At 52.7% G+C, this 11,620-nt stretch overlaps 1 protein-coding gene and 1 long non-coding RNA gene across 8 annotated transcripts in view; one reads left to right on the top strand and one right to left on the bottom strand.

The window, feature by feature from the left end:
• Positions 1–11,620, top strand: part of TTC28 (tetratricopeptide repeat domain 28) — a 718,240-nt gene that overhangs the window by 699,516 nt on the left and 7,104 nt on the right. For 3 of the 6 annotated variants that reach the window (XM_015149977.3, XM_077950260.1, XM_077950263.1), the window contains 6 exons: positions 1,898–2,022; positions 4,659–4,890; positions 5,163–5,239; positions 7,015–7,038; positions 7,846–7,975; positions 11,421–11,528. In XM_015149977.3, coding sequence (XP_015005463.2) covers positions 1,898–2,022; positions 4,659–4,890; positions 5,163–5,239; positions 7,015–7,038; positions 7,846–7,975; positions 11,421–11,528 — 696 coding nt within the window. Of the gene's footprint in view, positions 1–1,897; positions 2,023–4,658; positions 4,891–5,162; positions 5,258–7,014; positions 7,039–7,845; positions 7,976–11,420; positions 11,529–11,620 lie in introns of all 6 variants that reach the window. The other 3 variants (XM_077950259.1, XM_077950262.1, XM_077950261.1) reach the window with 2 other exon arrangements.
• Positions 9,214–11,620, bottom strand: part of LOC114670379 (uncharacterized) — a 65,813-nt gene continuing 63,406 nt past the window's right edge. The window contains exon 5 of one of the 2 annotated variants that reach the window (XR_013399426.1): positions 9,214–9,301. This is a non-coding gene — a long non-coding RNA (uncharacterized LOC114670379). Of the gene's footprint in view, positions 9,302–10,950; positions 11,091–11,620 lie in introns of those variants that run through there. The other variant, XR_003719926.2, reaches the window with a different exon arrangement.

Here is an 11,620-nt window from a genome sequence, read left to right on the forward strand (position 1 = left end):
CTCAGCGGTAAGGGGATGATGGTGGTGCTGATGACACCACCCGGTCCACATTTGAGAAGATCTGTAAGGAGTGTACTGAATATTTTGTGAAGCTTCAGGCCCTGCATGTTCTAGAATACATTCTCTTAGTGGGCCTGCCTGGAGGGTCTAGGGAGTAAAGAGAGAATGTTCCTGTGACATCTGGTCACAGGGGAGGTGGGAAGGCAGGCACGTACAGAGCTGCCTCTCAGCTCTAGGCAACAACCTGCTTCCCCTGGGGTCCCTGTGGAAAGCTGCCCACAGCAGCCACTCAGAGGGCTCTGCTGTGCAGAAGACCCTGCCAGGCCAAGACTCACAGAGTACAAACCAAACCCTGGGCCTATTCCCTCACTGGCCTCTCAGCCAGCCGGGACTGTTTTACCCACATGCGTCATGATGCGTCAGCCTGTGGTCTTCTCTCAGCATTGGGCCCCGAAACTCCCCAGGGTGTTACGAAAATTTAGAGCAAAGCAAAAGTCCCCTGCCCCCCATGGGTGACATCAGCCATAACTGCAAAGCAGAGTGTCTGAAAGTGTCTCAAACTTTGGGAAAAAGAGGAATACCGAAAATCCTGTTTTCTTAACATAAATCCAGTTGACACATCCTGATACTGCTGGTGTCATTTTCCAAAGATGGGTCAGCCCTGGGGTGGAGCCACAGCACTGCCAGGCCCTGTCAGCCAGCAAACAACACAGCTGCAGGGGTGGCTGCCTGGCAGCCCCAGGTGCTGGTGTCAGGCGTTTGGTCATGCTGTTGAAAGATGGAAACATTTTGCTTACTTTACAAACACAACTGGAGTATTTTTCAAAGAGCTATTCAAAAAACAAAATAGAATTGTTCCTGTTTCTTCAAGCGGCTGAAAAGCATTTAGTTGGTCCAACAGGCACATACCCCACCCTGCCTACTCGCCTCACGGCCATCCCTTGGTTCTGCCAGGCGGAGCGTGCACAGGCAGGCACAGAGGGCTGCTTACCTGCTTCTCCTGCTCTTAGGAGACACAGAAAGTAGAGGTGACCCCTGTGGCTTCCATTATTGTCCTCATCACACAAGTCCTGGCAGTCAGAAGGGGCTTTGGGCCCCACAGCATCCCACAAAACCTACTGCAGGGCTTGTGGGGACCTGGCCCCTTTCCTGTCTCTGCAGGTCTGTCCAGTGTGCTTACGGGCATGGCATTTTGAAAAAGGTCTTTGTTTGTTTAGTTTTGTTGATAGATAATATAAGTCACAACTTTGTTCCGGATGCAACCATTTTTAGTGATGCTCTCCTATTACCTTTAAAAACAGCTCATTCTCTTAGAAAACCCTTTCCCTACATGATTTGGGGGCAGGCTGGTCCTAAAGTTGCCCGTGGGCTTGAGAAACCTGCTCCCCCAGGCCCTGTTTTGGAAGGCAATGTGGAAAGGAACAGTGGGATGCTGTGCTCCTCAGCCCAGTTGGTCTTTCCCAGCCGAGCTTGTTTGCTGGTTTAGAAATGGAGGAGTAGCCGCTCCCTGCCTCCCCGTGGCCCCAAGGAGGAGATACGTGCACCTCCCCTGTCCTGGCATGTCCCCTCCTAAAGGCCTGAGGATAGACATAGATGAATTTCACACAAAAAAAGGCAGGTTTTCCCACTGTACTTCCCTTGGCTCCTTTCTGCAAAACAGCAGGCCCCACTTACCTGAACAGCTAAGCAATATTGATTATTAAAAGGAAGGGGGCAAAGGGGTGCCACATCACCATCCAGTGAGTCAGATGCCCCAGTCTAGCCTGTGAGCTGCTCCCCTGCCAGGCCCTGCTCTTTCTGCTGGGTTAACCTTGAGGCATAAGTGAGCCCTAGAAGCCGGGGTGGGGCTGGGGTCTCCAGCCGCTCTGCTGAGGGTGTCCTCCTTTGCTCTCTGCAGGGTTCATGCTCATCGGGAGTGATGTTAAGCTGAACAGCCCCTCATCACTCATCGGCCAGGCCCTCACAGAGATCCTGCAGCACCCAGAGCGCGCGCGGGATGCCCTGCGAGTGCTGCTGCACCTGGTAAGGGGGTCGGGCACCCTGCACTCAACAAGAGCTGGCAGTGCTGTGCAAGAAGGAGAAGGCAAGGGTTTCCTTACATCGGGATGTGAGCAGGTGGAGAGGACATCATGACTGGGGCCATGTCCAGGACGGCACTGACCGGCTTCCGCAGACGTCCCTGGGATAAGCCTGCTTGGGAGACCCATGTCCCAGCAAAGCGTGATGCACAAAGTGGGCAGCATCCCCAGGGTGCTTCTGCAGACGTCCCCGGGATGAGCCCACTGGCTTGAGGGGTGGGCACGGTGGGTGATGCCATACAGGCGGCTGTAGTAGCAGTACTCGCCAGGACCCTGGGGGAAGGGCAGCCAATGACAGGGACCCATACCCTAGCAGCTTCCAGGTCATGTGGCTTTGGACAAGTCACTTTGGCTCTCCGAGCCTCAGTGCTCTCATCTGGAAAGAGTGGTAACAGTTGAATATTTCAAGGTTATCATGAGGATTTGAGAAAATGCGAGTACTCGCCGCACAGTAGAGTCCTATTTTACCATCAGATGACTCCAGTCTGCCCCTAATGAGTCCAAGTTTGATCGTGCCCTTGACCAGCCTGCCCCAACTTCTGTGGAGCCCAGGCAAGAGCACAAATGGAGGGCCCACATCTACAGGTGTAAATGTTATCAATTGAGTCAAGAAGCAGTGACATCAAACTTGTTTCATCCTTCTACCTTTGGAACAACCTGGAAGGCCGTTTCAAATCATTTAGAGTGCTGTGCCAGAAAGACCAGCCCTAGCCCACCCCACATCTTCCTAGCCCAGTGCCAGCCTGGGGCCCATGCAGTGTGGGTGAACAGCCATGCCACAGCCAAGCTCCTTCCAAATCTGCCACAGACCCCAGGGCCTCCTTGCAGGCTGGTTGCTGCACAGCCTGGCTCCGTCCATGGTTAAGATGGAGGACCTAGGGCAGTGTCCACGCAGGCCTGGGAGCGAGCATGTCTCCTGGGCTATGCAAACTTCTTGCCCGTTGGGTCTGATCAGGTCCCTCTGTTCAGACCTGTGGCACCTGGGCCTGTGCGTGGTTAGCTCTCCATGCACTTCTGAGGATAGAGTCACACACATTTCTTAAGCTTAGGGTCTCCTCAGGCCTGAAAGTAATCAGTATGTGAACACTGTGACGAGCAAGCCCCCAGCATTCCCCTAGTTGGCTCGAGGAGGCCAACGCCCAGGTTGCTGGGAGGCCCTCTCCATTGTTACCCCGTATCTGGAAACTGCCTAGAGCCTTTCAGTTCTCAGGTCCCGTCACCCGCAAAGTCCCTCTGTCCTTGCTGCCACTGCACACTGCTTTTTTGGGGTAGTGGAACTGCCTTCTCTACCCATTAGCCGCCTCCTCCCAGGCCAGGCCTCTTAGCTGCCCCCACATGGCCTTGAGGCCCCTCAGGCCCATTTAAGGGTTTCCTCTTTTTCCTTGGTATTATCTCCTGGGGTGGATGCAGGAGTGTGGGGGCCATGGAGTCAAGTTCCCCAGCCCCTACCTTCTAACACCTCCTGGATATTCCTTGATCCAGTAGGCAGTGTCTTGGAGGCCCGCCCTGCCTGAGTGACAGCCAGGGCTGATCTTCTGTCCTCCCGGGCAGGCTTGTTTCCTCCTGGCTGATGTGAGTACACACTTCCTCCTGTCTGGACGCCTGTGCTCCGGCATCCCAGTGTTTACTGTTTAAAAAAAAAAAAAAAAAAAGCCTCAGGTCATCTTGGACTACCCATGCCCCTCCATTGAGGGGACATGTGCCTCACAGGGCACCAACATCCCAGAGTGGACAGGGGTTTCCACTAGAGAGAGGCCCAGGGAGGCCCGATGAAAACTGTTTGCACTACTGTTATTTGGTGTTTTTTTGGGGGGGACGGGGTATAGAGCTGGGGTCTCGCTATGTTGCTCTGGCTTGTCTTGAACTCCTGAACTCAAGTGATCTACCCATCTTGGCCTCCTAAAGTGTTAGGATTACAGGTGTGAGCCACTGCGCCTCTCAGCTGTCCCCACTTAGCCTTGAGACCCTGCACTACTGTTAAAACACTCACTCATGTAGTTCATGCAGCAGTGACTTGGGTGACCAGCGTAGAAGTGCCAGGCAACTGTTCAGGCCCTGGATGACAGGAGGACACTTCCTGGTGGAGGGAGGTATAGGCTGCAGAGGCCAGTGCGGAGGGACGAAGGCTGAGTGGGAGGAATGGGGAAGAAGGGCATTGCCAGCCAAGACCCCATGATGGGGCTGGGCTGTGGGCAGCGAGGGGGGTCCTGAAGGGCCTGAGGGTTTATCCCTAGTGGGCAGGAGCCATTACAGGGTTTGAGGCAGGCCCCTGTGTGTTCAGACACGTTGCTTTACTGTCTGTGGAGTGTGTGCAAGGGGTTGGTTTAGGGGAGGGACAGAATCCTTCTGTTGTACCAGCCCTTGAGGGCTCTGATTGTAAAATCCTTCCCTTCTGTGCCCTCCCTCGCAAGATGCCTGGTCAGTGCCCCACTGTCACATCCTCAGGCCTGGCCATGTGGGCCACGTGGGGTTGCAGCAGTCAGCCTTGCTTCACCCCTGGGGCTTTGTGTACCCTCAAAGCCATGTGGACAGAAACCAGGGCTTGCCTGGGTCTCTGACTCACCCCCAATTTCCCCCCAGGTGGAAAAGTCCCTGCAGCGCATCCAGAACGGGCAGCGCAATGCCATGTACACGTCCCAGCAGAGCGTGGAGAACAAAGTGGGCGGCATCCCTGGCTGGCAGGCCCTCCTCACCGCTGTGGGCTTCCGGCTGGACCCCCCAACCAGCGGCCTGCCAGCAGCTGTCTTCTTCCCAACTTCTGACCCGGGTGACCGGCTCCAGCAGTGCAGCAGCACCCTCCAGTCCCTGCTGGGTGAGCTGCGGGTGTAGGGCTGGGGCAACAGATCTGGCCAACAGCAGGTGGAACAGTTGGTGGCCTTGGGCCCCGCATTCATGAGGATGCTGGATCTCCCAGCTAGGAGCAGGGTGTTCTGAGAAATGGCAAGGGGTCCCAGACACACGTCCAGCTGTGCTGAGCTTCTGAAAAATGCCACCGATGCCGAGGATTTAGGGTTCTTTCCCCTGGAAAGGTTTTTGTGTACAGAGGCTCTTCTGAATAACTTCTACCCTTTTTCCTTGGTTTAGGTCTGCCCAATCCTGCCCTCCAAGCCCTTTGCAAACTCATCACTGCCTCAGAGACGGGAGAGCAGCTCATCAGCCGGGTAAGTCGAGCCTGGAGGGCTGAGCCAGGGCCTGAGGCCCATGCTGATTTGGAAAGGCAGAGCAATTTGGCCCTAAATAGGAAGCTGTAAGTTAATGCAGTCTCATTGCCTTTGTGATTCGAAGGAGAAGATGAGGGCTGGTAGTAAGAGAATAGCCCTCCCTGGCAAGTGCTGTTTACCTGCTATTTCCATCTATGATGCCAAGGCATCCGTGCCAGCGGTGCTGCCCCTTCCCAGGATGATGGGAGGCCGTGCCAGCAGACACTGGCCACTATTGGCATTGTCAGGTGCACCTGTGGCCCTGATGAAGCTGTGCGGCCAACCCCAGGGTGAAGCTGGGTGCTTGACTCAGCGGGGCACAGAGGGGCAGGTTTGCATAGTGTTTTCACTGGGTGCTGAGCATCAAGGGCCTTCAGAGGATGCTTATGGGGCCCCTGTCACCTGTGGTCTCAGGGCATTTCCTGAAATCTCCATTCAGTGGTCTCCTGAACCTTGTCCTCCTCACCACCAACTTTTTCAGCTGATTGACAAGTGTTACAGCCACCCTCCCCAAGCCACCAGGTGTGGGGCCAGCCTGCCAGGACAGCTGCAGGTGTTCCCATACTTCTTTGATCAAAGTACTTACCATGCTGGAAAAAGATAGTCACTGAGGCAAAGCAGTGAACACAGGAGCAACTCTAATGCAAGATACTGCTTAGCAGATGTGCTTTCTTTTAGGAAAATACAGATCTAGTTCAGGAGTTCAGAGGGTTCCAGTTCTTAGCATCATGTGGGTCCTTTGCAGCTTGGCCTGGGAGCTTCTCAGTACCCATGCTGCACCACTGCATTCTGGCCAGTGAGGGTCTGGACCAAGTCCTAGGGGGACAGCTGTGGGAGCACTTCTGGAGGCTGGAGCAGCCCTTGAAGAGCACAGAGCTGCTTTTCTGGCCATTCTGGAGTGTAACAATTTGAAAAAGTAATATGTGTTGTTGTTGGAGATATTTGCCAGCAAATTTCACTTAAGCAGAAGAAATATTTCTATGGAGAAATAAAGCTGCTCCATCAAGTATTAGCCTCTGAAACTCTGAGTGCTACCTGGGGCTGTTTCCACATGGATTTGGAACTTAGAACCAGCAGTGACCTGTACCCTTGGCTGAGTCCCTGCTCATTTTGTAATAAGTGTGTTATGCCTGCTTGTTGAATAGCATCAGGAAAACACTTCTAGGATATTGCGTATTAAAGCATCCTGAACCCAGGCAGTCTAGAGGTCTGTGTTCTACAAAATCTGAAAGCCAAAATTATATTCCATTTGCAGGGCTGTGCTGAGAGGCCAAAAAACCCAGTTGCTTAATTTCTTTGCTTTTAATGGGAACACAGGGACTTTCTGCCTGATATGCTGTCGGGCCCTAGGGATGTGTCCCGAGGCTGCCCCCAGTGGTGGCAGCTGGTGGATCTTTCCTGGGTCACTCGGGAACCAGGGACTTTGGTTTCCTGAGCTGGCTACAAACGCCCGCTGTGCTCTTTCCCCTCCTGAGCCTCTACTGGCTGGGAAGGGAGGCCTGGCTGCTGCTGCCCCTGAGCCCCTGGATCCGCACGCGGCTGGCCTGGGTGTGGCTGTCGGTTCTCCTGTGTGTCCCCTGCTGACTCTTGCTCCTCTCCCCTCCCAGTCAGAGCCGCGGGCCTGGTGTGGCGCTTCCTAAACAGTGATCAGCTCATGTTGCATAACAGCCTGTGCTTGAGTCTAAACTCTCTTCTTTCTCTCTTTCTTTCTTTTTCTTGTAATCTGCTGGCCGAAGGCTGTTAAAAATATGGTTGGAATGGTGAGTACTACTTAAAGTAGCAACTGTTGTCAGGTGAGCCCCTCAACCCACCCACCCCCGAGTTCCCCTGGGCAGGCTCTGAGCTCGGGGTGCACGTGCTGTCAAACGGAGCCACACAGGCTGTGGTGCTCCAGGCAGGTGCCCACTGCCGCTGGCTCCGGCGGCCTGTCCCCTCCTCTGCTCTGGCTCCCCTCTTCCTGCTCCACCCTTCTTGTGTCCTTGATTGACCTCTTAAGGTCCACCACAACAGCAGGAGCAGAACCAGCTTTAAGTGAGTGACACTCTGTGAACCCACACACAGACCCCTGAGGAGAGGCCAGAGACCCTGAAATCTGAAAGGAAGTGGACACTCGAGTGGGCCACGTGGGTTATTCCTCAAGCTGTGAGGCTCTAAGATGTAACCAGGTTCCTCTTCGCCATCCACCTCAAGATCCCAAAGATGACTTAAGAAAGAGGGAGGTGGCCGGTCCCAACTCACCCCTTCTACCCTCCATGGCCTCTCCTGTGAGGCTCTCCCACACCTGAGGGGAGACATGAGGCTGGAAGCAGAACCCGGCCCCAGCCCCAGGAGGCCACACAGCCTCTCCTGCCCCACACAGCCTCTTGCCCCACTGCCCCATCAGCTTCCCACAGAGAGGACAGCAGGACAGCAGGTATGAATGCACCTGGAAAAGAATCTCAAATGCTACACTCGCGAGGGTCATTAGCGATGCCAGTGACAGGTGACATAAGAATAACGGGTCAAGTCTTGAGGAGGGCTGGAGGGGAAGGAGACACAGGGTGCTCACATTGTCCTCCCTTCCTCAGCTCCACCAGGTGCTGGTTCAGCTCCAGGCTGGCGAGAAGGAGCAGGACTTGGCATCAGCTCCCATTCAGGTCTCCATCAGCGTCCAGCTGTGGCGGCTCCCGGGATGCCACGAGTTCCTGGCAGCTCTAGGTAGGCAGAGCATCCTTGACTTAGTGGGTTCTTTAATTCCATCTTTTAAATCACTGCTTTTCCTCCTGGTTTCTATTGGGCAAAGTATCTCAGTGTCTTCTTAAATATTATTTAAAAATAGTTAACTCAGGCTGGGTACATTGGCTCACGCATGTAATCCTAGCACTTTGGGAGGCTGAGGTGCGAGGGTCACTTGAAGCCAGGAGTTTGAGTCCAGCCTGGGCAACATAGGGAGACCCCATCTCTACAAAAATAAAAAAAAAAATTAGCCGAGCATAGTGGTGCACACCTGTAGTCCCAGCTACTCAGGAGGACTGAGGCAGGAGGATCTCTCTTTTTTTTTTTTTTTCTTTCAAAAAAAAAAGTTAACTTAGATTGTAGTGGTTTAGCAGGATTTCCAAATGGCACAAATGGCTTTGTGCCATTTCCTCTGCACTGTGATTTCATCTCTCTCATTTGTGCCCATTACCTTAAGATGAACCTGCTAGACTCTAGTATTATTGGAGGTCAAGTGTTATTAGGAGCTAAAGAAAACTAAAATTAGAGTCATAAGATAATAATGGTTTCAATGTTGTCCTCTGTCCCTGGGTACTCAAAACTGGCAGGAAAACAGTACTATCGAAACCACCTCGGGCCGGGCGCGGTGGCTCACGCCTGTAATCCCAGCACTTTGGGAGGCCGAGGTGGGTGGATCTGAATCCCCTTGGATTAGAAGCTTGGCATCCTTTACAGGTTGCATTACTTGGTTTTTTATTTTTTTCTAACTTTTTTTGTAGAGATGGGGTTTCACCATGTTGCCCAGGATGGTCTTAAACTCCTGGGTTCAAGCAGCCCTTCCATGCAGCTTCCCAGAGTGCTGGGATTCAGGCGTGAGCCACCACTCCTGGCCTACATGCTTTTCTTCTGTGGGTTTAAAGCATCATTTTCCTGGCATAAACATAGTAAATATCTATGTAGGCAGCAGCAGATGGAGGCTAGACTGAGAAGGGTCAGGTTCCCATCCGGATGCTTCTCTTGTCACTTCTGTGAGAAGCTGTAGGGCAAGCCTTGGGGGCATTGCCACAAGTAAGTCCGCAAGACGAAGGCACAACCACAACATTTTTTTTTTTTTTTGGAGACAGTCTTACTCTATTACCCAGGCTGGGGTGCTGGAGTGCAGTGGCACGAGCTCAGCTCACTGCAATCTCCGCCTCACAAGTAGCTGGGACTTCAGGCATGCACCACCCACGCCCAGCTAATTTTTGTATTTTTTGTAGACACAGGGGTTTGCCATGGTAAACAGGCTGTTCTCCATCTCCTGAGCTCAAGTGATCTGCCTGCCTCAGCCTCCCAAAGTGTTGGGATTACAGGCGTGAGCCACCGCATCTGGCCAAGAGCTCGCTTTATAAAGGAAAAGCTCTCTTCCTCGTGGAGCCTGAGCTTCTCTTTGGTGTGGGGGTGGTGGAGCCAGCCTTCCTCCTCTGCACACTTGCTGCTTTTGAGGTCCCTTTGCCAGATACATCAAGAATAGTACAGAAGGAAACATGGAAAATCTTAACACGGGTTGTCTCTGGTGTTGGGATTATGGGAGATGTTAGTCAATGTTCCAGTTATTCTCCGTATTTTCCAAGAGCCACTGATACTCAAGGGGCGAGTCAGCCTGCATGCATTTGCGACCTTTACGGCCTTTTGACTACAGCTCGGGGAGGACAGTGGTGTCTGGCAGGCCTGTCATCTGGAGAGAGGTGGCTGGCTCACTCCCAGGGCTCCAAGGCTCCAAGAAATGCCCCCTTTCCAGTCCTCAGCAGTAAGCACACACCTTCACAACCCAGCATGGGCTGCCAGAGATGGCGAGGACCCAGTTCTCAGCAACCCCATTTGAATCATTTTGGTAAAAGTAGAGGTTTCTCATGCAAGCATTACATTGATACTATTCATTATTTATTTGTTTTTAATGCTGAGTTCTCTGAGCATGTCTTCCTGTTGCTTTCAGGGATTGCTATCTACTTTCAAATTCAGAGAGGAAAACGTCCCATAGAGACCAGAATGCTCCTCTAGTGAACCTAATTCCTAAGGGAATGATAGTCTCCAAATCTCCGAGTACAAGTAAAAAGGCTGGCTGGCTAGGCAGATGAGAGAGGGAGGGGTTTCTCCTTTGGTGAATGTGCTGTGGCTGAGTCATGACACGCACAGCATGCTGACAGTAGCATCGTGTACTACAGGCCCCTTTACTTTATCATTGTGAGGTCAGAGGAGAGGGTGTGGCATTGTAGGTACTCAGCACTTTGCAGTGTTTTAAGGGGAGCTCAGTGATCTACCCAGGGACCAGGGACTAGGGATCCTGAGTGAAAATTTTCAATGCTGAAGACTCTTCAGGCCTTAAATTCTTGCTTTGTGGTCCCCATCTGTATTAGTCTGTTCTTACATTGGTATAAAGATACTACCTGAGACTGGGTAATTCATAAAGAAAGGTTTAATTGACTCACAGTTCTGCATTGCTAGGGAGGCCTCAGGAAACTTACAATCATGGCAGAAGGCGAAGGAGAAGCAGGCACTTTCTTCACAAGGTGGCAGGAGAGACAGCACAGGAGAAATGCCAGACACTTATCAAACAACCAGATCTCGTGAGAACTCCCTATCATGAACCACCAGGTTCCAATCACCTCCCACCAGGTCTCCCCTCAACATCCAGGGATTACAATTTAAGATGAGATCTGGGTGGGGACACAGGGCCAAACCACATCATCTGTGGCCATAGCATCTGCGCTTGGCTTCTCCCCAGAGAGACATACTTGCTGGTGTCCCTATAATGTCTCTTAATCGTCCACAGCTTGTTAGCCAGCCTCTTGCTCAGGAAGCTCCACGCCCTGTGTTACACCTGCTCTGAGTCTCATTAGAATCCTTAGAATTAGGGAGCAGCACCCCTGGGCTTTGGCAGAGGCAGAGAAGTCACTGCAGATTCCCCTTGTCGGCACTCATTTCAAAGCCCACGGGGGCAGACACTGAACATGCATGAAGGCACTGTCTTTGCCCTTGAGAAACTTCACCTTACCATGCACCAGCTGTAAATACTGCTCTCAATGCTGAATGGAGTGGCCAGTTTTTGTCCTGGACAGTCTTTATATAGACTGTACTTCTGTGAAAAAAATAGAAAAAAACATGTGAGTGAGCCTTACTCAGTTCTGGTCCATAGTGCTTTCCGTGAAGGGACAGAGGAGAGCCAGGCAGTGACAGCCACACACACGCCAAATGGGGGCTGTGTAGAGTGGATGTTCCGGGTGGGGCAGCCCGACCCCTCTGCCACATGACCAACCTCTGTGCAGACAGGGGAAGCCCCAGGCCCAAATGCTTCCTGAAGGGCCTTGCAGGCACTCCATGAAGTTGCACAAGGAGCCCTACAGCGCTCCTGTTCAAGATCTGGAATCTTCCCAAAGGAAGCAGATGCTTATCTTCTTTGGTCCTTTAGGTTTTGATCTCTGTGAAGTTGGTCAGGAGGAAGTAATCCTGAAAACCGGGAAGCAAGCTAATCGACGGACTGTGCACTTCGCGCTGCAGTCCCTGCTGTCTCTGTTCGGTAAGAGCCTGCCCTCAGACCAGCTCTCCACCAGGGCCTGCCACGCTCTCCCTGGGGGCCAACACCAGCACATACATTTTGGGAAGCAGAAG

The sequence above is a fragment of the Macaca mulatta genome, chromosome 10, assembly GCF_049350105.2.
Source record: "Macaca mulatta isolate MMU2019108-1 chromosome 10, T2T-MMU8v2.0, whole genome shotgun sequence".
Taxonomy (NCBI): domain Eukaryota; kingdom Metazoa; phylum Chordata; class Mammalia; order Primates; family Cercopithecidae; genus Macaca; species Macaca mulatta.